The sequence below is a fragment of the Falco cherrug genome, chromosome 8 (genome assembly GCF_023634085.1).
Source record: "Falco cherrug isolate bFalChe1 chromosome 8, bFalChe1.pri, whole genome shotgun sequence".
NCBI lineage: Eukaryota > Metazoa > Chordata > Aves > Falconiformes > Falconidae > Falco > Falco cherrug.
Window position 1 is genome coordinate 37,579,321 of NC_073704.1, and position 27,779 is coordinate 37,607,099.

Below are 27,779 nucleotides of genomic sequence, written 5' to 3' on the forward strand. Positions count from 1 at the left end.
GTGCTTTTATCAACAAGCCAGGAGTTTCCGCTTTCTGGATACAGCTATGCTTTGGACTGACACCCTGCCCGCACTTGCAGCAATACTGTACGTAGGTGTGTGGAATTGCTGAACAATCTGGACTGCAGTGGCATGGCCACTGCGTTTAACTGCCACCATCATCTTCAGTAGTCTGAGTCATGCAACTATTACTTTAAAATATTCAGTAGGCATGGCCCTGATTGAAGAATTCCATTATTAGCACTTCCGTGTATGTATTACTTTTATTTGAGGGAAAATTAAAAGTGGAAAGCAATATTAATTTCTAGCTGGTTGGTGCATTCCTGTATTTTACTGCATTGTACTCAAGAACCAGTAATTTTCTTATGTTGATATAGGCAATCAAGGAAACTACAATAATGCTTAATGTAGCAGAAAAGCAGTGCACAGATCAGACAGTGATGTTAAAGGAGAGGAGGGAACAGGGAAAAAGAAAACAAGCTTAACATTATTTTGGCAGATAGGTTCACTGAAATGAGACTACCTGTAAAAAGAAGGTCAGCAATTGTACCCTTCTAAGAATTTCTCAGCTTTAATGTAAGTATCTGACAATAAAGAAATACATGCAACAAATAATTTTATGTTATAAAACGCTGGCCCTTATAAAGCGCAGGACTCCAATATAATGCAAATGTGGAATGACATGCATTTACTTTATTATCACAGCCCTTAACTGGTGGAAAACAAAAATATTGCTGGTTGTTTCATTGGTTACAATTCTTGTTCTATTAAAAGAATAAGCTGTTGGCAATCTCTGCTCTACATTAAACACAGTCAAAATGCAGAACTGAAAAAGATGCCATGAATTCTGCCTGAAGTCTTACTGAAAGCCAAGTCAGGTTGTCAGAGGCCTGAAATGAAGTACAACTGAATAAAGACTTGAGTCATCCTGAGTTCATTACGGTTTATGAAGATTCAGGATGTAAACAAGTACACTATTTGAAGATAACGTTTGACAATTAACTGGATGAAGTTCAATTTAGGAAAAAAAAAAAAAAAAGTTCATTTTGCCTTGGCAGGTAAATATTAAAAACAAACAAACAAAAAAACCCCAAACCTAATCCAAACCTGAAAAACAGCCCAACAGGCATTAATTCCCGTCTGGTGACCCTGGTGCAGCCTGGGGTCTAGAAGCATGCACAAGATGAATATCCATTTCCCAAATTTTAGCAGGTATCCCCTCAACACAGATGCAGAGAATGGTCTGGGTTGGAAGGAATCCTAAAGGTCATCTAGCTCCTAGCCCCTGCCATAGGCTTGACATTAAAATTGAAATGAATGGGGGGAAAAAAAAGAAAAAAAAACCACAAGAATGAAAGCCCAACAGCTTTCTCTGCTCTGCACAGAAATATAGTTTACAGATTCACTGTGACTAGTCTTCCTAGGAGAACTAAACTATCAGTCCCTTACTTCAAGAGCTTTCAGGAGGATTACTGCTTGTTTTTTATAGCGCCTAGTACAACTGAGTCTTCATCTGGGTTGGTGGTTTTCAGATGCACCTGTTGTTTAAATCATAGAACCAGAGAAGGGTCTGGTTTGGAAGGGACCTTAAAGCCCACCCAGTTCCCACCCCTGCCCCGGGCAGGGACCCCCCCAGCCCAGGCTGCTCCCAGCCCCATCCAGCCTGGCCTGGAGCACTGCCAGGGATGGGGCACCCACAGCTGCTCTGGGCAGCCTGGCCCACCGCCTCGCCGCCCTCACGGGGAGAGGTTCTTCCTGATATCTAATCTCAATCTACTTCCTTTCAGCTTAAAACCAATCCCCTTGTCCTATGAAAACATGAAATACTGATCTAGGTTCTGGCTGATTTTTCACCCATTTCCAGCTTGTAAATGTTATTTCACTTGTCTGGATCACTAGAAAAAATTCATCTAAGCATCAAGCTGATCCGAACGGTGGGCAATTCATTTGCCTGCTTCAGTTGGGTTAAATGTGACCAAGAGACGTACAGCAGGGTACCATCAGCATACTCCATGCACTGCAGGGAACCTTGTCCGGTTTAACTGCTAATAGTTTAGCAACACCATCCTTTTATGCTTACAGATGTTTTTTAAAAAAGTATGAGAGAAACTATTCTTACTTTCAGGATGGTTTTCACAGCAGGTAAAATTCAAACCTCTACAGACAGCCAATGCAAGAGTGATGGACTACTTACAACTCCATTTTTTATGCTTTCAGTAGGACTTAAATGGTCAGAAGGTCTCATACTAGTTCTCTGCACAGCAGTATCACCAAGCACTAGCCACTTGATAGGCTTTGTTTAAGAAAAGGGCAGGCTAGCCCTTCAAGCAGTGAGCACATATGGCTCCCATCCAAACCGCCTCACGAGACATCGAATGTCAATCAAAATGCTGAGATATCTATATTTGTGGTTTGGGTTTTCTTTTAAATACAGGCAACCAGCACGCTTCATGACACAAACTCACATTCTAAAATATCCCCAGGTAAAAATTTCTCAAAACTGAGCCAAATTTGACAAGTGAGAGAAGTTATTTGAAATACTTACTTGTACTGATATTGTCAGACTTGCTGCTTTTGGGAGCTGGCCTCTCACACTGTGTGCCTGACCAGTTGGCTGAACATCTAAAAGTATCCAATTAAGACGGTAAAGTTAATAGATGTCAGCTATTAACACAGTAACCTATTAAAGAGACCACCAGCATCTTCTCAAGAGCTACACAAATGACAAACAGTGATTCTACAAAAGAAACAATAAGCTTCATGGAAGGAGTCAGCAGTATTCTACCATGGCACTTAAAACATTTAAAGTATGTTTTTAGTTTAAAACTACAGATTTGCTTCTTCAATTCCTGTTACTATCACTGCAATCTTCATTCCAGAGTCCTTTTCTAAAATTCTTGAATAATAAAACAACAGGCATAATCAGCAGTATATTAACATCCTATTAAACCAACTACCGCCTACAATGCACTAATGAAGGAATGCTTGAGCTGGATCCACGCATAGGAGCTGGATCCACGCACGCATAGCCAGCTTAGTCCAGCAGGACTTATTTGCTAAGGCACTTTATTTGCACCATATTATTTTAGGGTCAGCTTTGATCTAGACGCTCGAACAGCCCCGTCAGTACTGCACAAAGTGTATCTGACTGAACATAAACTACAACATGCATCCAGTATCCTGCAGTATCCATCCCGGCTGGCTGCTTCCACCGTTCTGCCATTTCCCAGTGCTCTGGGTAATGCAGTTTACTGCAGAACCGTTCTTACAGACCTGGTTGTTAATTTACTTGAACAATTAGGACCTGAATAATATTCACAAATTAACTGAAGTCCCCTTTTTTCTTTGCTTTCAGATTTAATCATTGCCCTGAAAATTGTAGAATTTAAGGGTTTTATCTTTTAATTTTTTTTAACTATAAAACTAGATACGTATTTGCAGAAATAGATACATGTGTGTGTGCAAGGAGGTGTGAGAGTTAAAGCATGAAGAGCTGTCCTAAAGGGACAAGAGTATTTACTGGCTTCAGAGGGCCCTGAATACTGTTTGTGTTCAAAATACACTCTTCACGAGCCAGGTGCCTGGATGCGTACAGTTATTCTGCTATAATTTCCTTGTATGAATATCACTATGCAAATATTTCTTCAGTTGGGATTCAGAATGCTCTCCAGCCATACAAGCAAACACAAGGAGTCCAGCTATGCAGGCTCAGCAAATGCATCAAAAATGGAAACAAATACCTGAATGAAATTCAATTGCTTATTCATCCTGCTGTAAACATGATTAAGTTTACTATAGAAGCTCAAGCTCTCCTTGTGGAAATCTGTGACGGCAGGAAGCAGTCACTTTTCATCTGCCTCTGTTGTGTGTTGTGCACTGAAATACATATTTTTCTAAATATTTTTGAATTATTTATGAATTTCAATGTGGGTTACCTTTAGGAAAATGCATAAGCATTACCAAGCACGCAGTTCTAAGACATCCTGTTATCTGATGCCTTTCTAAAGATTTAGCAAATCGCAGAGTTTAGAGGTGGACATGCTTAACGACTGACATCATTCTGTAATGCAAAAAGGTTTGGAAAGATAGAAAATATTCCAGACAAAAACTGTGGAATTCTTACAGGAGAGCTCTAGCCAGCTTTGTTGATGATGCTTTTGTCTGGCTTTTGTCATTGCAGATCTCTGCAGAAGAATGGCTTGTTTCTCTCTTTGCTCCTAAGCCTATTCCAGCACAATCCAACATTCAGATAACTCTCTTTACTGGGTTTCATACCAAGTTTGAACTTTTTTCAGGGAAGTAATTTAATTTTTGGTAGGATATGTTATGAAGGTGCTTAGCTCTACAGAGGTAAGGCACAGATAGCCTTTAAAAACATGTTTGTTAATTGATAGCTGATTGAACTATAATTTAGAAGTTCTTCAAGTTTATTGAAATGTTTGTTTACTTAAATAAACATGGAAAATACTTATATTTCCTCACTGCAAAAGGAACACCCCAGTTACTAATTAATTTCACACATTACGGTTCACAATGACATATTTTATAACTGAACCCAGCTGACATTTCCACTCCTGCTTACCACCGCTTCAGCACATTCTTTAGCACATTTAATTTTTCAAAAGATGCATCTGTTCCATTTTTTTTTTTTTTACAGATCTCTTTTTAACAATTCTATCAAATGGAAAAGATTACACTGACAGCCTATCTTACTAAGATACTATTCAAGGAACTTGTTTTTTCAGAAGATCACTACTCAACATACAGCTGCAAAATAAGTATCTCCATTCTTGTAGAGAAACACCATAAATCTTTCTACTTAGAATATTCCACTGGGATTCAAACTGCTGGCATGTGACAACCATGAAATAAAGTCCTTAGATTTCTTTACTGGAAGTTTTGCATCGTTGCTGTTGGGGATTCAGCTTATGTGGTTAAAGCTTGTTATGAGAGGCAATTTTCATTTAATACTACACTATCAAAATGGAAAGATTTCTTTGAGTTAAGACATATCTTAACTTTGTACCTAAATCTTTATATTGAAGGTTTCAAATACTCCTGCTGTACAAGAGAATCATAACCATAAATCTGTCTTAAAACAGTTTTAAAACTATAATATAGATACTGAGACTAGCATAAGAATCACAATGAAGCATGCAAGTATAAGCTTATTAGAAAATAGTGTCTGATGTACAATTATGCTCTTCAAAATCTTACAGCAGATATGACACTACAATAGATGGTGAAGAAAGAAAACCTACAGCTATCTATGTAGTAAACAAGAACAAATTAAAGAGTATTAGCAGTTCTTTACCTATTTAGGCATTTTAATTGTAAGTGGCAGCAATACTGAAACATTTCTGAGGCATTTGATAAAAGTCTCATAAAAGACATGATTAAGAGTTACCACTTCATTTTATTTTTTTCCAAACGCTTGCTGTCTCCAGCTTCAAAGGGACTGAAGCTGACGGGATCGCCATCATTTCCCTCTATACTCAGAGACAAAACGATTGCCCCTTGATGGTCCAGCAAGCTAGGAAGACTTGGGCAGATACAACAGAAAAAGAAATAAAGCCCAGGGGGAAGGTATGCTGTCTGCAAGGGGATTTGACAGAAAATTAGCCATGAGCAGGCACATGAAGAACGATGGGGTTCAGACATGGACAACTGTTCATGCCAAAACATGGGAAATGAGCAGGTCTTAACCATTTTCAATTATTTTTAGACACTGTAGACAGACATTGTTTTCAATAACATTTTCAGACATTTAAACTCAGACTGCTCAGCAGCTAGAATAAGAACCAACTCCTAGCTCAATTTCATGCACAGTGTTTGTACCTTGCCAAATCGTTTGGTACCAGGAGCCTTTGTTCTGTAGCACTGCCAATACTTGTATGGTCAGAGACAGGGCATTTGCAGTAAGGGCAAACTACAAAGCATTAACGAAACAGAACTATGTAAAGTCAGGGGTTTCATGGAAGACATTCATATTACCAAGAATGGTGAAGAAACAACAGTGATAACGCCTCATCTGAGCTACACAAACACACAGAGATGGAAACAGATGGGGAGCCCGACAGTGAAGCACAGGCTAGAGTCAGCCGAGTGGTGCAAGGTGCTGCAGTGAACATCTCCAGGTGCAAACCTCCGTTCCCAACAGGACTGGTGAGCAGATCGAAGAGCAACAATATCACAGACAATGCCAATATAAAAACTGAGAGTGAATGTAATAAATAAAGGTTGTACATGGTCTGCTGCCAAGGTCATTAATAAAACCATGCTACAGTGCTCTCTGTTACAATTGACTTCTACATTTAGAAAGAGATGAGTGCTTGAGAAAAAAGTTCTGATACACAGAATGCCTAAGATGTAGGAATTATTATTTTGAGGAAATAGTAGTACAAACAGAGATGTTTTAAAATCTTTAAACTGAAATTACAAAGGTGTGCCACTTGTAATGAGGAATATTTAGAATTAAGGTTGAGACTGATCAGTGCTGTTGTTACAGGGCCTATTCATGAAAGAAAATGTCTCTCTCCTCTATTTTTGTCTAACCCTTACAGGTCAGTGCACTGAAACACCCTAAATCTAATTATATGGGCACTTGACCAAAAGGAACCATTTGACTATGAAATGTCTGAACAAAAAGAAAAAAAACTAATAAAAAGGCTAATTTGGTGGCAATGTGCATTTTTTTTTGGTTTTGTTTCTCTTTCTTTTTTTATTTTTATTTTTTTTTTTAGCCACAGGCATTGTTATAGAAATATAATATAGCAGGCATAATACACACTTAAAAGCTCTTTTGTAGACAACTGCTTACAAATTCCATATACCAGTCTGTGTCAAAAAAATGACAGAAAGCAGCATTGAAAGATTGTTCTGTGTGTACTACAGAATCTGTGAGTCACTACAAAATAAAGGTGGAAGGGGAATTGAAAATGTTCCTTACCTATAAATGATATTTCTTCATTATACAAAGTAGTTTTCTAACTTTGCTTTTCTTTTAAGTCACAACATAGATGATAAAGTGTAGTAAAATGTCCTAATGAAAGTATCCAGCCTCACTATTTTAAGAACACTTACATTAAAATTTCACTGGAACACATCTTATAACAATGTTAAGACTATTTCTAAGATGTGAGAAAAGAATATTGGGATTAGAGTTATTTACTATCCGTATTAAGTGGCATTGAAAGATGGAAACCAAAATAATCCCCTCTCTCCCCTGGCATCTGTAGGATGACAAAATCCTTGTATTAAACCAAATAATTAAACTATTCTTTGTAAGAAATTCAGCAACACTTCTGGCAGCGTGCTTTTTTCATACAGGAAGCTGATATTATAGCATTATACCCACAGACAGATATGTATCTCAAAGATAAAAAGAACTTTCATAACAGTGAAAGAGCAAAAATCCAACCCCAACTTTGATCAATAGCATATCTTGTACCTTCTCCTATATTGTAGAGTTTAATTATTTTCAAATAAGAACTTTTCCCTAATTATTTTATACATGAACAGACCACATTTTAGCATTTTTGACTAACGAGCACCACTTGGTATCTTCATAAGGAAAACAAAGTGAAGGAATTCACTGTAGAAGCCAAAGGATAGAAACATTATGGCTCTACTTGAAAATGAAATACGGATTACCTTGCAACACAAGAAATTAAGAATGAGAAAACTGCATAATCCAAAAGCAGGCAAAACAACAGAAAATTACTTTTAAGGAACCCAAAGAAACTCAAATTTAATAACAACACATAAAAACAAAATATTACTTTAAACATGAATTTTAATATGAGCATGACACTATACATGTCCTCATTCACACCTGCTGCATGGTGTTCACTGCAAAGGAACAAGCCTTCAGGTGCAACTCAGCCTCTATCATCCCAAATTAAGAAAAAGAATAATTGAGGGTCATTAAACACCATGCTATTAGGAATGTGTACACTATATATGCTATACAAATATAAATATTAACACAGTAAATATATAAAACTTAAGCATGTCTAGATGACTACTACTGTAGCTGGAATTACACTGAGCAACAAAGCAAAAGGAAGAGATCAAAATGGTAAAAGAAAAATGAGAAATGACTGGATCAATAGGCATATGACAAACCATGTTGTTCTCTCCTTCTCACAGAGGCAAAGCAAGCAGTGATGTACAGCAGCAGCTACTATGCAAGCTTTATTCAAAAAATCATAAACTCATGGAAAAAGGAAATTCTGCATTACAGCCTAGCTAGTAGATGTTCAATGAAAAATATGCATACTCCTCTTTTCCAAGGTCTTCTCATTTCTTCCTTTGACAACCATTCTTCAAACACCTGTTTGCATTTAATTCTTGAACTAATACTAGTTTGCAATACAAACCGAACGGAAGATCTTCCATAACAAAGTTATAACCTGCTGCTGATGTTCAAATTCAACACATTTATAATAAAAGTTATCTTTAGTTGAAAAAGAAAGCTCTCAAAGAACTAGCATGATACTGTGAAAATCCTGTTGTAATTGTAATTGGGGAGCTCATTAAATACACCCCAGGAAATCATATGGCAAACATTTATTGTAAGATACTTGATAAAATGTTCTGTTCTCTGACTTACACCACCTGTCAGAGTGACAATTGCCTCTGCTCTTCAGCAGTCTCCTTGGCGCTGCAATTGTTCTACGCTGCAGTAGCTTTTTCGACTCAAACCTTAGACATTGACAGTCAGCGGACTGCACGGTACAGCCCCTTTCTTGTCCACAACCACACTATGGACACACCTTAACCTTTTGTTTGAAGAGAGGTTTGCCACAGTTAGGAGCTGTACATCTACTTACGAACTTGCATGTACTTACAACGTTTGTACATGTACTTATATAATAACTGTTCCTATCTATCTGAAGATTTTTACAAAAGGAACGTCAGGAAGAAGGCGCAGCCATCACAGGAGTATAAGCTGGAAGGAAGCTGCTCCATCAAGAGGATTTCACTCTTTCCTCTCCGATTTCCACGGCACAAACACATGCACACGTGTGCCTGTACCCACACACAGGCACACACACAGTGTCTCTCTCCAACCTACTGGAAATAAAGCCAGCAAGAGCATCCCTCTTGTTTATTTCACTCTTGCAGGAATTATTTTTTCTAATTTATCTACATCTCCACTTTCGAGTTCAAGCTTCTTGTTAGGATTTTTAAACCATTCCACAACTTGTTCTCTCCCCCTTTGTTCACTATTGCATTTAACCTATTACTTCACAAAAATTCTCAGTTTAAAAATGAATTAGTTTATTATTTCTCCACCATACACTTTTCAGTTTCCTCTGTTACCAACTCATACCTTCTTTCAAGTTCCTGTACAGTGTATGCCTTTTAATTAATCTGAAAGACCACTGATTTCTCTAGCTAATTTGCTCTCGAAGTCATGCGTCTGCTTACTGCAAGCAATTAAACTACCCAGGATGACTTATTCTTCATTATAGAAAAGGTGATGTTCGTTCTGATGTAGAAACACAACAGCCAGAATGTGAAGCCCTCTGAACAATCAACATATCTAGTCACAGGCAACTAATTTAATGCTGTGCATTGCCCTCTGAATTTCTCCGTTTCTGATGACACCTAAGAAACAGAGGCTCTACACTGTAGACACACAGACCTGCCCACACCTCGTGCAGAAAGTAACCTAAGAAGGAATAAAGTACTATCCTCTTAATTAGCCAGCATAATATGGTCTTACTTGTTTCACCTTAAAGTCCTCAGCCACTGTCATGCAGCATTGCTCAAAAGCTCATTACAGCATTTTAAAGCTCTCTTTAAATTTAGTTAGCTTTAGATTAGGATCAATAGGATTTATATCTTCTACTGGTTTTGGTTATAAACTTGTAACAGAAACTATCCTCCATTATATTTATATTATGCCCAGTGTGAGGGCATTATGATTTGATCACTTTTATTTGCAGATACTAATAATAGCAATAATTATACTAATAATGATAAGAATAGACCACATCTATGTGCAGATGCAAATCATATTAGTAATACAAATAAAAAGCTTGGAATTATAGCTTCCTAATGTTATGGTGAAGGTGTAAAAGAAGCAAGGGTGAGAGTGGGTAATCCTCTGTACTAAATACACTGACACAACACTGCCTATGTAACACAAGATCATCACTGGCTGTACTTGACAGTTTCAGTGTTTTTAAACTCCCTTCACTGGTATCACACAAGGTATAATCTCCCCCTAAACCCTGCTTCTCTCGCATGAATGTATGTGCAGGGAGATAATTAGTGAGAAGGAAACAGAGGGGCAAATAAAGGTAATTACTAAAACACAAGACAGACTGACAGAACAGATGGAACTGACAGTTTGTGAAATAAACAGAAAAAGCATTTATTTCCCATCTGAGTCTGATCTCCTGTTCATTCTGCTTTCAATGGGCGTGTGAAGTTACTGGAGCAATTCAGACATCTCATAGGCTGCCAGTGTAACAAACATCACACACTCCCCAACCCTGCAGCGAGCAGTACTAAAGACATCCTTAAAAAATTTATTATGTGAACACTAAAAGAGCCAGTAACTGTATGTAAGGTGAAAGGCACCCCGAGCAGTACATTTTCCAGAAAAGGTCAGTACCTCAAATTTTAACATTCTGATATTAAATTCTCTTGCAACCTTTGTTATTTAGCAAGACAGACAATAATAGGGTAGGGGGGACAAATGTTCTTTATCCCCTTAAAAATAATGCTAAGAATTAATAATCTAGATTGCACAGGACCTCATATCGAAAACGAAATCACAGTCTGTTCTGTGTCCTTTTAAACCTGATAGAGCATTCACTGAAACTGGAGACCAACTTCAGAAAACCTTCCTTTTTTGGTGGCTTACAGCCACAGACAGGCCTTAATTCATTCCTAAACTGGTTAGGTAAAGAGCAGAACGTCTGTTTCCAATGATGACCTAATATTTAGTGCATTCAGGTTTTAAAAAAAGGATTAAGATAGGAAGATAAAATGTAACTGAACAGCACATGTTGGTAACAGGAGAGTATGTTCTTAGAGGCTTATAGATCCTCTGTATAATGACAGCTTTAGGATTGCTCTTTAAAAGAAATGAATCTTATCCTCTGTTGTCTCTACTGAATGATGATAAGGGCTTGATTATGTATAAAGTTTGCATTCTCAACTGATCTGGTTGCGAGAGAGAAAGAGAGAGAAGAGTTCCTGCTGAACGACAATAATCCCGGCCATTTCTTGTTTCTTCTAAAAATCACCCATCCGTGACTTAGAATTTGGTTAAGAAAAGCGTTAGCCCGTCGGTGAGTGTCTCTCAGAGCCCAGACAGATGTCATACATCGCGTGGGCACGCCTGAGGCTGGAGGGGTGACCCATCCTCCCTCACAACAGAGCAGAACGTAGAAAATCTTTTGGGCCTCCTGTTCCCTGATGCAGTGACTCCAGCGAAGCACGGGATTACTGCACTCCTTCCTGACATCTCCTACTTGCCAGTCTCAGAAAAAAGACATCTTCATCTATCTGGAAGCAGTGTTTGGCAGCACAGCTTTTCAGCATAGTTCCTACGCTAGCAATCCATCTCCCCGCTTCTTTCCATTATGCAGATAAAAGTCAAAACAAAAGATTGCTGGGTCTGTAGGTCCTGCGACACCTTTTTTTTTTTTTGGCTGGTATGAATTCCTGCCACTGTTGGCATCTGGCCTCAAAGTCCCGAGACGTTAAAATTCATGTCATCAATGCAAAGAGTAAGTAAGAGATTCAAACATGATTTTAAATCCTTGGGTGTAATACTTTTTTTTTTTCTTCATTTTGACAGTAAACACAGTTAAACCAAATCAAAAGATCATGAAAACAGGCAATAATATTTCATATAAAAATCACTCCACACAATTATTATACATATTTTCTTGTAAGAATTCATCATGAAGTAAAAAAATCCAACAAACTTTTACAGTTTAAATGGTCAACACATTCTTAAGAATTGGGAAAAAGAGTATGTAAACTTCAGAAGTGATTCATAATGCTGTATTTTAGACTATTTTACCTATTAGAATGTTTTACAAGAAATTTTGTACCTTCTTGAGAGCCTTTTACAGAAAAAGGAGGAAAGGTACTTGCAATACATAACCTCACAGGCAGCAACAAGCATTATTCTGAAAACCTAAGTGTGAAACATGGGGAAACAAACTGTTCCAAGCAACATGCCCCATACAAATGCTGATCAATGACCCACTTCATACTCTTCAAAGTTTAAAAAGTGCTAGCCAGAACACTCACATCTATAGTTTCCAATGGATTTATGATGGCTCAAGTCCTAAGTTTCATTGCTTGAGAACGCTGACAAATTGTGATCATATTTTCAAAAACACCCCTAACGAGATTATTCACCATACATAATCACTGTCATTGCTACCCACCAGACAACCACATCACATCCCCACAGCATTTTATGTTTTCATAAAACACACAATTAGAGGAGATAAGATTAAAGCTGTTTGAGTTTCATATTTTATCCCAAGACTAGGTCTTTGGCTCATGATTTCACTTCTGACTTTTGCATCACAACTGTTGAGTAAAGGTATGTTCATCTGCCTGGTCTTTCTTATCTCTCTGTATGTCTGCCGTAATGCAGTTTCAAAGAATAAGGTTGTTTCCTTCCCTGTTGAGGATTAGAATTTTCTCTTTAAGAAATAGACTACAATCCTTTAGAGGAACACAGCATATGAATGCATCTATTTTATACATTTATTTTTATCAGGTGAGAAGTCGAAGTTCTGATGTAGCTCACCATTTTGTAAAAAAGTTTCTATTTTGCAGCATCATTTCTGTAGTTAACAGACTTAGGAATACAAGCTTAACTCCTGAAGTGGTACCTAAACAGCTGTTCTGTTTCTTTCCCTATACAGATAAGAAATAGGAAGCCAGGTCTGCACTACAGAACACGTACAATGTCACTGTTTGCTGCGCTTGATGCTGTTGTTGTGCTTCAGCCCCAGCCTGCAACTAAGTACCACGCAGCCGCTCACTGCCTTGCCTGCCTCTCCCCTGGTGGGATTGGGAGGAGTGTCGGGAAAAAGACAAAACCCGTGGGTTGAGATAAGAACAGCTTAGTAATTGAAATGAAGTTAAAAAAACCCAACACAAACAACCAAACAATAATAACAACAACAGTAATAATTGTCATGAAGAGAGGAGAGAGAGAGAGGAATAAAACCCCAAGGAAAAAACCACAAGTGATGCACAGTGCAGTTGCTCACCGCCCGCTGACCGATGCCCAGCCAGTCCCCGAGCTGGCAGCCCCCAGCCAACCCCCCCAGTTCATACCCTGGCCATGACGGTCTGTGGGATGGAACATCCCTCTGGCTGGGTCGGGGCAGCTGTCCTGGCCACGCTCCCTCCCAGCTTCTCGTGCCCCTCCTGGCTGGCAGAGGTGGGACACTGAAAGTCCTTGACTCAGGGTGAGCACCGCTCAGCAACAGCTACAACCCAGCGTGGTGTTATCCCCATCCCAAACCCAAACACAGCCTGTGCCAGCCACTGGGAAGAAAATTAACTCTATCCTGGCTGAAACCAGGACAGCTGTGTAGGATTAACTTGGTGAGATATCTCAAAATGTGAACAACAAAAGCCAAGTGGCATTTTCAGTATTTTCAATTCACTTACTAAAAATCAAGCTTTTTATTTCTTCTTCCAATGATACAGATACTCCAAAAGTATGTTTAAATACACTCATCAGTGCAACTATCGAAGGGAAAGTGTGTATTATAGAAAGGAGCCCCCAGATTAACTATATATTGTGAAATGTATGTGAATGTGCATGACTTGAACCAATGAACTGTGGCCTGAAATGATGTCACAGAATGTGCAGCATTAAGTGGAAGGTTAAACCTACTTGCATCTCGGTTCATTAAACGCAGTTAAAGTGCAAATTCCCTCATTCTGACAGTAGTAATCACAAGGGTTCACTTTCTGGTCACAGCGCTGACTTTTAAACCCCACAGAGCATCTGCAGAATTTCAGTAAAATAGACCTATATAAATATTCTGCCTTTTGCTGAACAGATTTTAAACGCATTATATATTACGATGGCAAGACACGCACACATACACAGGCACACACCCACAGATAACAAAGTTCATACTCTTTTTTTCATGGAAGGTCCAGTCTGACAATACTGAAAAGTTTGCTCATCAGCATCGATCAAAGACTTTTAAAACAATGAGCCTATACTAACTGATGAGTTCAGGAATCTAACATTCTTAACAAAGCATTACTGTCACATGTACTATACAGCTGTATTGATTGATGCAGACTGCAATGGCCTGAAAAGTGTTCAGGACCATTTTCTTACCATTGTAAACAGCATTGGCGTATGATGCAGCATTTATGCATTGTAAATCCATACAGAAACTAAGGTATGGAACCTTTTTTTCCTTGAGATGTAATGGTGTTCCATATAAATTTGAAAATAATAATAAAAAAAAGATAAGCCAGTTTTACAGGGAAAAAGAAGGGAAAAATAAAAAACTTCCAAAATAGCCATTCTAGGTATTCAAGCAAATGAATCTCGACTTGGTCATCATATTTGGGCCTTACATGTTATAGCTGTGATACTCTCCTTTTTCTGGGATTTATGAGTATCTCTACTTTTCAACTAAAGACATTTGAGGAGATACAAATAGCAGGTCAAAAGGGCCAGATCCAAATAATAATGAAAAAGATACACGGACACTTAAAGCATTTTCAGCTGAGTAAGGACTACCATGCAGCACTGCATTCCACTGCTTCTAACCCCAAAGCTGCAAACTCCTATTGACAACTCCTTCTCAATGGTCCAGCTACAGTTCTGCCCCTTTGCCCATTCAGAAGCGCTCCAGCCCTCACAGGGAGGAATGGCCGGTCCATCTCTTACACTGATCAGACTATGAGATCCGGGCATTTCTCTTATGTCTAAACCTCCTTGCGAGCCTGCTACAACAGGAGCTCTCTCTGCACCTGCCTCATTCATACACATCAACCAAACGAAGGGATGGCCGTATCTGTATTTACAAAGTTGAAATGCCAGATCCCTTTGGACAACAGCTTACTTATTTCACCCTGGAAATGACACACTTGAGCCTAATTCTCTCTTTCGACACCTTGTGTGTTCCTGGAGGGTGCTCTCACCTCCACATGGTTCTGAGAAGTGGAAGACTATTCCACAGTGAAGCTTTCCAGCAGTGCAGAAAAGACCAGATTGTTTATTAGGCAAAAGTAAAAACCCAAGGAGTATGACTAAGTGGCTCGGTGTAACTGAGAGCAGGAAAATTAGTTTCTTGCTGCAGTGACTACTTCTGCATTTTATATTTAGCAGCTGGAGAAGAAGATACACCGTAGCTCCGAAGGACAGACTAGAATGTTGGCTTTTATACCTCTTAAGACAGTACTTCACCATCTAGACTGCAGAATCACATTTCCTTTGGTATTTGATGTCTGGGCTTAAGGAAAGCACCCGGTATTATTCTCTCAGCCATGGTGCAGGAGGAAGAGAGCAATCTCACCACAGAACAGCCACGCTACTGTGGGTAGCGTGAAGGTGAAGGTTGGGGTAGAAGCAAGAGACACATGAGCATATCCTCAGAGCCATAAAGGAAATAAACACTGACACCATTGATCCTGTTCTCTAGCCATCAGGAGTGTATCACCCCCACCTCTGACCATCTTTGTAGGAGAAAAGACTTTATCCACCTTTGAGAAGCAGGGTGGGCAACCATCCTGTACCTCTGGATTCCATTCCAGAACAAACGCCTAAACAGGCTTTAGATCTGGCCTGAAATTATTAGAAGTCTCAAAAGATATATCACTGTATCTACATGCGTTCACAATATATACCTTATTTAAATATTTCAATACATATATTGCAAAAGGGTAGACAAAGTATTGGGTTACAGAAATAGCTAGAAAATGTACTGGAAGCTACACCTGCAACCAGCACATTATACATCCTAGAGAGATTAAAGAAATACAGACACAAGCTTAATAATTGTATTATTTGTTGGCACACGGGTATTTCAATGATCTACACATCGCAAGATACTCACAGACAGACAGGTATATTTGTCTCTGGGTCCAGCTGACACGTACCACCGTTGTAACAGTAGCCATCACACAACTGACAGGTAGAGGCAATCTTTCCATTAGAGCAACTGTCATGGTTAAAAAAAAAAACAAACAAATAGCAATCAGTATTGTATTAAATCTGGTGAATTCTCTTATAAATATCTCTATATTAAAAGATTGATTTTATGATACGTAGCAGATCTACTGATTGCAAGAATTCTAGGTTTCCACCTAGAAATTCTAGCACAGGTAGTGAGCTTATTACACAAAATAATTTTAATATTTTTGTTTATGAAAATAAACTATTATACAAAACGGTAACTCAGCAACAATACTGCAGAAAGAACACATTTCAACAGTGTACTAAAACTCAACTGTTCACTTTATTAAATATTCCTATTTTTCCAAGTGAAGACCCATTCAGTCTCCTGCTCCATAGCTGCTTCCAGCAGTGAGGAGTGCTCCAAAAGCTGCTTTAAAAAGGCAGCAGCCAGGCAGCGGGACTGTTCTGATGAGACCGGTTCAGGGGCTAGCCACAGCATATGGGATTTGAAGGATAATGCAGTATAATCGCTGTTAACGGTACGTTTTTGCACACAACCACCCCCCGCGCTACACCCACTTACTTGCACACTATGTCATTACTGTCCTTGTTTACCATGCAGTGTCCCCCATGGCACCTGATACACTTGTCCACTTCACATTTTGGACCTTCAAATCGTACCGGACAGACACATTCTACACTTCCATCATCAGAAATAGTACATGATTCAGAATTCACACAATAATGGTGGCAAATGTCTGCAAGCAACATAAAAGCTAATTATTAAAAGAAATACAGGACCCTCGTAGAAAAAAATAGTATCTTATTTTTCTATGTTTTAAAAGATACTATAATAAAAACAAAACAATAAATGAAGCTGGTGGCTCACTGGCAACTACAAGAACAAAGAATAACACATAAACAGATACATAATATATTAATGATAGAGCATCAAGAAGTGAAATAGAAGGATAAACTCGTAAGAGGGTTTTTTTTTCCCTTCTAGATGTCTAACCGTTTATGGCATCATCCCACATAATATAAAGACTACTGATGAGAAAAGAAGAGCAATGTTAATGTATTTAATGGGACATTGGCTGAATAAAAATCTTCTGCTACATTCCCATTACCATTAACAGCATTATGCTAAACTGAAATGGAAACAGTATTTTGAAATAATTAAGTTTTATTTTCATTTATCCACATATTAAAATTTCATGAAGTTCTAATAATAATATACAAAGCCATAATCCATAAGTTCTACAAAGAACTACATACATGCTTATCTTTATGGACTGTGCAGGACCCCATTATCTTATTTAACTGCTTAAATGCAAGAAAGACTGTAATTTCAACTCGTGAACTCTTTAACTCTTTAGAAGCACTAGTAACTGTCTCACTTTTATCATATCCCTTTAAAGACACAAGTGGCCTGACCAAAGGAGCTTCCAGAGCTACAAAATACTGTTATCTTAACATTTTTGGTTCATTTTTATTTATGTGGTAGTTGTAACTTCTTTTTTTTTTTTTAAGTTGTCACTTAAGCTCTTTAATAGGGCCAAATAATTCAAAGTCCTTCTTTCTCTCTGTTTCTAATACCTTCTCCCATTCTGTATGGTTAACATTGTGTCGAGCTTTTGGTGCTGTTCCTGATGGACAGACGAAGTGATTGATACATAAGAAGTATCAGTTCTGAACTATGCATCTGGATTAGCTTAGAGTTAACCTGCTCCATATTAACAAAATATAACCTTTCTGACAAAACTAAAATAATTTTCAAAAAGCCCTTTGAAGCTCAGGTCATGGCTACGGGTGAGGCAGCAGCAGCCAGCAGTAAGGCACAACCAAGCTGTTCACCAGGGAACAAAACCTTGGCCAAGTGGCAACCTCAGCCTTGTGTGGAGGTGTCAACTCCAGCTGCCGTTTGAGCGGGGGCACTTTGTAAGCGGCAAACTGGAGGCTACCAAAGTTGGCATCTTGCACCAAATACCTTCAGGAAGGGATGTCTGAGGGTATCTCCTAAAGTAAGGAACCCATTTTGCTTAAGTGACTCTGTGCTCCGTGTCCCCCTCTCCCAGATGTACTGACTGCCATGGCACTGGGGCCGACCACGCTGGAGTTGTTCTGCTGCACGAAGATGACTCCTGGGGGCATCACTTCTGTGTGCTTATTCCTTGTAGGTCTCCACCTGTCTATGCAGGTTGTAGGCTCATCTGCTTATGGAATCACTACTGAGCAACAAGAGATACTTAACAGACACTAAATGGAGTAGCTCATTGTTTGCCATCCCCCAGTTCAAGGTACAGAATGCTAACTCGCACCAGGGGTCTACTTTTTGAACAAAACCTACCGCAGTTTGAAGGCCAATACTGAGAGATGTTTTACAAAAAAAAAAAAAAAAAAAAAAAAAAAAGCACCAAAAAAAAAGCATTGCAAGGGAGAAATATTTCCATGTACATTAGGACCAAAAAAAGAAAAAAAAAGAAAACCAACCCAAAACCTAGGAATATGAAGTTCATAGCCTAAACAATTACTATTTTTAGTATTGATTGTAGCCACAAGCACCTTTAATCTTCTGCTCTATCTAAAAAGCGTCTGTGACATTTGAACTGAAATGACACAAATTTTTTCATCCTCCCCTAACCCCCCCAAAGAAAGAGATTACAGTTTCAGGGAAAGTAACAGCTTGTCAGATCACTATACCCACTCTGAGTGATTGCAACTGCGTGGAAACACTTTCTATTTTTTAGGTTGTCTGGGCCTTAAATGATACAAGAAATGAACTTGAACTACTCCGTCTGTCTTATTTCAGGAATTTAAAATAGGGAGTTATACTCAAATACATCAAATTCATGTGTATATAATAACATGCACAATGTTAGTAGAATTCTATGTAAATTCATTCACTTAAATTTATTTCAGCAGCGTCAGTGCCTTGACACGGAGCACACATTTTGGTTATTAGCCCTTATGTGAACTAATCACAGGAGAAACTCTGCATTGGGTAATTGGAGACGATAAGAGGAAAATAAGGTCTTTGCAATCTGGCAATACCACAAGTAAATGTCTTCTCCCTGCTGTAAAAAACACTAATAATATTTTCAGCTTGGGAGCATGAGTACGATACCTATGCACATTCATGTATCATCCTTTGCATATGAACTAGTTTCAGGCACATCACAGAAAGACTGAAAAAGATTATCTTAGAGGCAACCAATCTTTGCAATAGTGCTGTATTAATACATTCCAACATGCACATTTCACTTTAAGTGATTAATAAAGTAAAACATACATGTGTGTGAATACAGCAAGACACCTAAGATGTGAATTTATATACACTCTCTTAACTGTAAACCTGTACAATTTCACAGAAATGTTATTGGCCACAGAAAAAACCACCAAAAACCAAAACAACAAAAAACCCCAAAACACCAAAAGATTGTAAGACACCTTTTTTTCCCTTTAAAGCTTTAAATTTTACATAAACAAAAGCTTAATTTTATTTTGTGTTTTATATAGTGCTCGAGTCTCTATACTGTGGCATTTTTTCAAAGTGTTAGCAGACAACCCAAATCTGATAATAACTGATGTTTAAAAAGTACCCCTACATTTACATTTACATTAATTCTTAAAGAAAAAGAAAAGAAAAAAAAATATTTGCAGAAGCATTCAACTAGAAACAATTTGTTTGGTTTTGGGTAAGCCTCAAGTAAATATTTTTTCTTAATCGGTGTGTCTGTCTGTGCATGATTTATGTACTATACCATTTTCAAATACCCAGTTGTGTTTGCAGATAGTTATTTGTGGATCCATGCAGTTTGTTTAATACCAAGTGGGAGAGAATCACAATTACTGCTGGTTTTCCATTCAAAGGTTTAAATTCATTTCATAGTCTCCCAACTGGAAATACATTCAGTTCACTCCAGTACAAATCCTATATAAAATACACACTAACCCTTTCCTTGTTTGACAGACCTTTCACTAAAAATAAATACTTCTTGTATCCCGTAGACAATTCTAAACCAGACCTTTGTAACAGATAACTGCCCTCTCATTTTGTTTAAATCTAGCCTTCCTCAGCAAATTCACTGAATTATGTACAAAAGAGATGATGGCTTTTGCATTTAATGTTCTATTCTGTAACAAGCACTATGACAGTCCTTTATTTTAGAGTATTATAGTCAAAGCAAAGCAGAAGTAGAAAAATAAGATTAAAAAAAAATATTCTGATTTCAGAAAAATAATCAATCTTGGGTTAGGGTTGCTAGCGAGTCATCATGTTGAAGAGACATGAGGAAGACAAACTGTAATTTTGAAATGAGTGACCAAAAGAAGAAATTCAACTTTATATTTGAAGGTCTTGAGTTAGAGAAAACAGATAATAGTGATCTACGCTAAGAGAAAGCATGGAGAGAAAAGATAGATAAATAGAGTAAGAACAGAAGGCTTATTGATTGATAATCTTCCTTCCCCCATCCTCTATACAAGAAGTAAAAAATTAGAAAGTTCTAAAAACTGAGAAGAGCCTTTCTAAAGGCATGGAAACCTTTGGATGACAGGAGACTGATGGGTCAGTGGGCTGAAAAACCAGGGGGAACTTCAGATGCACAGGATAGATTCTATGTCTTGGCAATTAAACAAGAGTAATACTTAGAAATCCTGATTTTCAGTACCAGGAGGGGACAGAAACCGTACTCAAGGTGACCACAGCCTGAGCAAGATGAAGGAACACAGAGGTGTAAAACTCCAAGCACTTGTCAATATACTGCTTATTTGGGTTAGAAATAAGAACGAAAGGCAAGGTTGCAGTTCAAGACATGTGCTGATCTGCAAAGATAAGGGATATCAGAGAAATTCTTTAACCAGCTACATCAATTCACTGTTTAGGTATTCCACCAGCATAGGATAGCAAATATGAGAAGTTGGAGTGGAAACTTTTAACACATTTATCTAATTTCTACTGACAAAGTCAGCTGTCTTGTACAGCTCCATTGTACACATTAATTCATGAAAATAAAAGGTACATAAATGCTAAAAAAAACCTTTCTTCACGTACACATATAGATGGATATTGCAGAAATATGTTCAAAGATCACTTGAATGCATCAGATTACATCCCCTTAGCAGGATCAATAATTTTGGAGCTACGTTTACCGACACATGCTGTAAAAAAATAATCACTCAACTCGTATCAAAATTCCATTTTGTAGAACTTTTCTTATAAATCAAGATTTCATACTTTGTGGAGATTACTTACAATACTGACATCTGTCTCCTGTATACTCAGGCAAGCAGTTGCAAAAGGGTTGATTCCCAGCAGTGACGCTGCAGGTTCCTTCGTTCTGGCAGAAACGATCACAGACCGTCTGGTTGCAGTTTGGTCCTGTAAAACCCAGCGCACAGTTGCACGTAGGCCTCCCTATTCAAATCAAAGAAAACTATTTTATGATAAAAATAAATAAAACACCGTAACAATAAGCAGCACTTCACAGATAAATAAATGTATCATAACAATAGCAAGTTTTAATGTATGAGCCCAACCACATTTCTCCAGATTCTATTAAAGCGTGCCCTTGCAAACATCGTTTGAATTCAGAACTGTTACAAAAAATAAAGTCAGCACTGCAAGATGTGGATGTGTCAAAACCTGCATCTATGCATTTTACACTTGTGCATGTATAGTTATTGACTCTATTTCGGAATTATTTTAAAAGATGGTCTTCAGCAGGAATTTAAGATATCTTCAAATCATCCTGCCAGGCTGTGCTCCTCCACTTGCAGAGGATAAATGTTTTTATAACCAACATCAATGCCTCTTCAGAAAGTACTCCATTCTCCTCAAACCTACAAATTTTTATATATAATCACATGAATATACAAGTATTTACTAATGTGCTAATAGCTAACTTTACATCACAGTTTCGACTAAACCACAAATACCTGTGCCTGGTTTGTTATCCTACCCCTCTCACAGAATACTGTAACATAAAAATTGCTGCTGCATCAGACCAAAGATGCCTATAACACCAATATTCAATGCCTGAGAAGGAGTGAACACCCAGGGATGAACATTTGCACAAAGTGAACTCCTAGTCTATAGTTTATTTTTACAGAGTTTTAAAATGGTGTTTAAAACCCGATGCATTTTCCTTCTATGATTCATCCCCATCATAATTTTCCCATTTCCCCCCCCTTATCTAAAACTCATGTCTAAAGGAATTATATCTTTGTTAGAATTTCACTGTTTTTTTTCAAACTCTCTATTTTCCCTGACATCTTTCTTAAGGTTTACCTTCTTTAAAACAAAGTTCTAGATCCCATAAATGTTTTTCCATCTCCTGACTTTGCTTTGTATCTCATTTGTAATCTTCTCTTCAAGTCAATGACCTGATGTGTCGAACTAGCCAGCTCCCTTCTCCCTTCCTGATCTATGCTCATTCTTGTTCATCTCTTACAAAGCATTATTCTTCCCCCATCCTCCTGCCCTTTGCTTTCATTTAGCCTTTAGGGTTTTCTTAAAGTTAAAGAAAACAGGCTTGAGTTAAACACTTTTCTTCTTCCTGGCTTCCTGGTAAGGAAAGAGATGAAGATTAATCAGGACCTGAGGAGACTTTTGAAATAGTGGCAGACAAGACAATCTTCATTTGGATCGTAAGGAACTCAACCTGCTGGCAAGTACAACCAAGAGCTTAACCGGGTCACTGCAGAGCAAGGGACAGCTGGCAGGCAAAGACATGTCCCTTTGAGTGAAGTCACAGCCATACCATGTGTCCGAGTGTCAAGGGCCACGGGCATGCTAGCAACAGTCAAGTGGTAAACGCGTATCAGCAGAACAAAAGGAATGCCTTGCAGGTAGACTACAGGAAACCAAAACAGTAACACATGTACTTTACGTAAACAGTAAAGTTTAGGAATCAAGATGGGAAACCAAAATGTCTAGTCTGGAATGGCAGCATCAATATCATTGGCCATAGCGAATTTTGGAAAGGAAGGCAACTAATGGGCTGTTGTAAAACTAATACAAATTCCTTTGATATCTAGTCTTTGCTGGTGACAGAGTAGAGCTCCCCCGTAAGAAGTGTTAAAGTCAATCAGATTAGCAAGGTACCTATATAACGTAGTGTATGTGTAACACAGAGGCCCTTTGGACCGGATTTGCAGGCATAAACAGAAAAAATAGCCACTGTAAAACTGTAGAATCTGAAAGACATCAGAGAGTCAGGAATATGTCCAGGATGACAGGCTCCAGTTATCCCTGTACTTACAGCTGGCAAACTTCACACATGCCACATGGCAGGAACAAACCTCTTGCATATAAACAATGCTACTTCACGGAGCTAGCGAGCACGCAAGAGAAGCTATGCTTGACTTGGGCCTGACTTGGTTTAAAATGTACAGAAGAGCCAAAATCCTTAATCATTGAATGAAATAACATTTAAGAGTTACTTTTCCACAATAATTCTCTCTCATCTTCATACTGATCTACCAGGAAATCCTTACCATGGCTGGATTTACTGATGCATTATGACTAAGTCCCTTCTTTGTTGTCTTTTGTCTCATCCATCGTTTCCTCATTTTAATACAACGTCTGATGTGGGTATCCACAACTACTGTCACATTTGCCTCCTGATGTCTTTTATCACAGCTGCATCTAAAACTCTGAAATGTTGCAATCCTTGCCATTATTTTTGTTTCTTCTCTATTTAGTTGGCTGCCTCATTAAAGTAGCGTAGATTAAACTAAACATGCCATAAACCCCACAATTCTAATTTTCTTCTGGTCTGCCTTTGCTTTAATACTAAGTAATCATTTAATATCATATTTGTTGGAGAATTCTTCAACGCAAATGAAGCATCTTCATTTTTTCTACTCCCTCTGATTCATACAGAAGAGTTTATTTATTTTTTCTTTCACTTACCTCTTACTTTTCTTACATTAAACCCTTCAGATAATTATTTTCTGTATTTCCTATTTTTAAGCTATGCTAATTTAAAATGTTTTGCAAATCATCCTAAAGGCCATGAGATCAGTTAGTCTCTTCCTCTAATGAGTACAGTAGAAACAAAACCATTGACTAAAAATAGCTCCAACTATTTTAATATGCATCAGCCTGGTTATTCATATCTGTCCCCTGTGATCTAAACATTAAATCAAAGATGTTGAACTCAGATGTTAGCACAGACTCTTTTTGTTTCTCCCCATGTATACACTTGTATTTAAATTTCTGCCCCCAAGCCAGGGGGTTTCACATAATCCCTCATCTGAATCACTGCTTCAATGAAAAAGATAAAATAAAATAGTGATAGAACATAGATCTGGAGGTCTGAAATCAGTTTTTATTATTAATACTCCTCTATTTTTTAAAGTGATGAGGCAATGATATTTTCCTGGTTTGTAGAAAAGATTATTTTATTCTTTGCTAATGTAGGCTTATAAATATGCCAAACTGCTGACAGTTACATGAAAATTTAATACAGTATAGCCTAAACCCCATTTTTGTCACTCAATTTAACATGACTTTTAGTAATGTTAATAGTTCGCTGCCTATTTATACAGCCTGTTGGCATCTAAAATAATACTAATAATGACATTTTAATCTGCCTTATTCTCATAAATAATTTCTGTTACAAAATGGTTCCAAGGACAGTTTAATAAAACAGTGACAAACAATGCCATAAGGTTTTGTATCACAGAATCAGAACAGAGATTTATGTTTGCAATGGAAACAGTTGTATAATCCGAGTTGACACATATCCTAACTACCAACCATTGCATGGCGATCTCATGCACATAGAACTTCAGCATTTACACTGGTCACAAAGGTTCAGGATTAGAGCTGTACAAACACAGGAGCAAAATTGCCTCTTAATTCCTGACCTTCACCACTACAAAAATGTCCACAACACATTACAGGAGAGGGAAATATTAATAGGAAAGTGGTTTTGGGAATGCTAAACTGCTTCAAATTCAGCTGAACGTCTTTTGGTGTATATTATGCAAAAATGAGCAAAAAATCATTTTCTGAAAGAAAACACAAAACCCCTTTCATTTTGAGCTCTTCCTTCTTCGGTGCAACCCTCAACTAGATTTGCTGTATGAGAATACTGCCCTGTTTTCCTCTGCCTATGACAGATTAGCACCCTTGCTTTCACCTATACTTTTCTTTAGTCTCTTCCCCGAGATAATAATTCCAAGAAAAATTTCTTGTTTCAAATACCTATGTTGAAAAATGTTGTTTGTCAAAGTGTCAGGGAGGACAAGGTGGCACCATATTCTCATCATCTGATACGTAAATGTTCCAATTTCAAAACCACAGTAATAATATCTAGAGAGCAAGAAGCATACCTTTTTTTTATTCAGGGTATCTCCACTCCATGATTTACAATGAATGTGCACGCACTTTGCTATTTACTCTCTCTAAGCCAATTCTTGGATACATTGCGTTTCTCACTATATGTATAGGCATGTGGAAATATAATTCATGTAGTCTCTATACTGATGAGAGTATTTTGCATTAACGATTCTAAAGAAATGAATTTCAGAGAATACATTAAATAGTGCCTGGTAAGATGTATAAAGCAAGTAACAAAAATTGTAAGGAAAATTCTCAGGGGAAACAATGTACTTGAAAGTCACCGTTATCTGAATATTCTCTATGTAGTATCTCTCTCTTAAAAAAATAAAAATAAGTTTTTACAGAATTTTTAATCTTCATTCTAGAGCTCATAAAACTCGAAACAAACTTATAGAAGTATTAATTTCCCCCCCCACTCCCCCCAAGTATTTTCACAGAATTTAGTAAACTAAAGAATACTTTATGGTGACCCTTGGACACAGGAAGCTATTTTGGCAGTAGGACATGAACAAAATACATGAAGTTTTTGGCATGAAGATGAAATAAAGTTTCACCCTTTCTTACAAAGAAAAATCATCCATAAGAGGATGATAGGATCAAAATGCTACAATTTTCAATTAGGTTTTGATTACAGAGGCTGCAGTTACTCCCAGTTCGCTAATTTAATTTGCCATATAATAGCAAATAATTTTTCAAATTACCCTCAAAACCAGCTAATACATATTGTAGTGCACTGCCTCTGTACTATCTAGGTGATTTCTTTTGGGAATCTAATCATATATCTTAAGCTTCTATTTACATTTATTTTGTAATGAAAAGAACTGTAAGGAGATCAACTTTGATTCATACTATTGCCTAAACAACAGAGTATGTATTGTATTTTGTTTGACCACATAAGGTATTTCATAATTAAAAACAAACAAACAAACAAAAAGTAATTACAGAAAATTAGAGAAATAGCACTATTTTTGGAAACTTTCTGAGTTTTGAAAAATGAGATCACCTAGATGAATGCCTGCACCAAGACATAGATTATTTCTTCCAGTCAATGGTAAATTCGCTACCAGCAATGCATAGTGAATTTAAGTTATGTGTGATTTTTTTTTTTTATTTGGTGGTCTATAACATGTAAGAAAATATGCAAAATAAGCATATAACATAAATGTTATATGCACATTTAATTTGTGTATTTCACTTGCTGTCACTGTTAAGAAAAGCAATGTGGCACTGTATCAGCTTACTTTAACTACTGTCATGTCTTCTGGAGTAGCTATCAGCAGTCTGTGGGCATCACAAAAATTCATTTCTATGTGGCTGATGGTTCAATAAAGCTAAATATGGTTCAATAGTAGTGGACAGAAGCTGTACTACTATGTGTAATTAGTAGGTGAGCTGACTGGGACCAATCCCAACAAATATTCATTCTCTCCATGTTGTCAAAGAAAAGGACAAAAGAAAAATCTCTAAATATATTAGAGTAGTCTCACAGACTGCTCTTACCAAGGCTGGTTGTGGTGGTTCTGTTGGGTGCCTCAGGTCAGCCAGGCACCAGACCAGACAGCCTCAACATCCAGTTCAAATAGCACCCCTCCCCCCTTCCCACAGTCCTGTCCTGGTGACAATGCTGCATCCATCCCCCTCTGAGACTCCTGGCACTGATACAGTGTTAGCAAAGTGAACAGGTTCTTCACTGCCAGTGTTTTCAGTACGCACCATCACAGCCCCGAATCAACTTGCTTTGCTTATAAAATAGAATACAAAATAATCTCTAAATAGAATTATTTTTAGAGAATATTTCATCAATTTTCCTTTAGCAAAAAAGACCTAACAGTTTTTACTCATTTTGATACAAACATCACAATTCGGTATGGTTAGACACACTCTGTACTGCTAGTATAGTACAAATACGTATTTATCTAATTTTGTGAACTAGTTAGATCTAGTTAATGTTTCAAGATGTTTAGTAAATTATTGCTCCAATATTTTTACTTTAAACTGTAAGAGGAAAGGAAGTGCATTTTTATGGCAACACTTAAATTTTTTTCCAATTCTTGTTAATTTCACTTACTGGAAAGTGTTCATTATCATACCCAAACTTTTAATTACACATCTCAGATGTGTACTTTTAATTAACTGATGACATTTTCTTTGTTCCATTATTGTAGTTCAATACAACTGTCATAAACTTATAAATTTTAATTAAAGCTGCCCCAATCTCTAGCTATACAATGTTCACATAGGAATTTTCCAAAAGGCTTAGCAGTAAGTAAACCA

The 27,779-nt window shown here is 37.6% G+C and overlaps 1 protein-coding gene across 1 annotated transcript in view; it reads right to left on the bottom strand.

The window, feature by feature from the left end:
* Positions 1-27,779, bottom strand: part of LRP1B (LDL receptor related protein 1B) — a 470,805-nt gene that overhangs the window by 8,354 nt on the left and 434,672 nt on the right. The window contains exons 82-85 of the mRNA XM_027815297.2: positions 21,408-21,569; positions 16,734-16,908; positions 16,089-16,193; positions 2,546-2,622 (exon numbers count right to left, since the gene is read on the bottom strand). Of these exons, the coding sequence (XP_027671098.2) occupies positions 2,546-2,622; positions 16,089-16,193; positions 16,734-16,908; positions 21,408-21,569 (519 nt within the window). The remainder of the gene's footprint in view (positions 1-2,545; positions 2,623-16,088; positions 16,194-16,733; positions 16,909-21,407; positions 21,570-27,779) is intronic.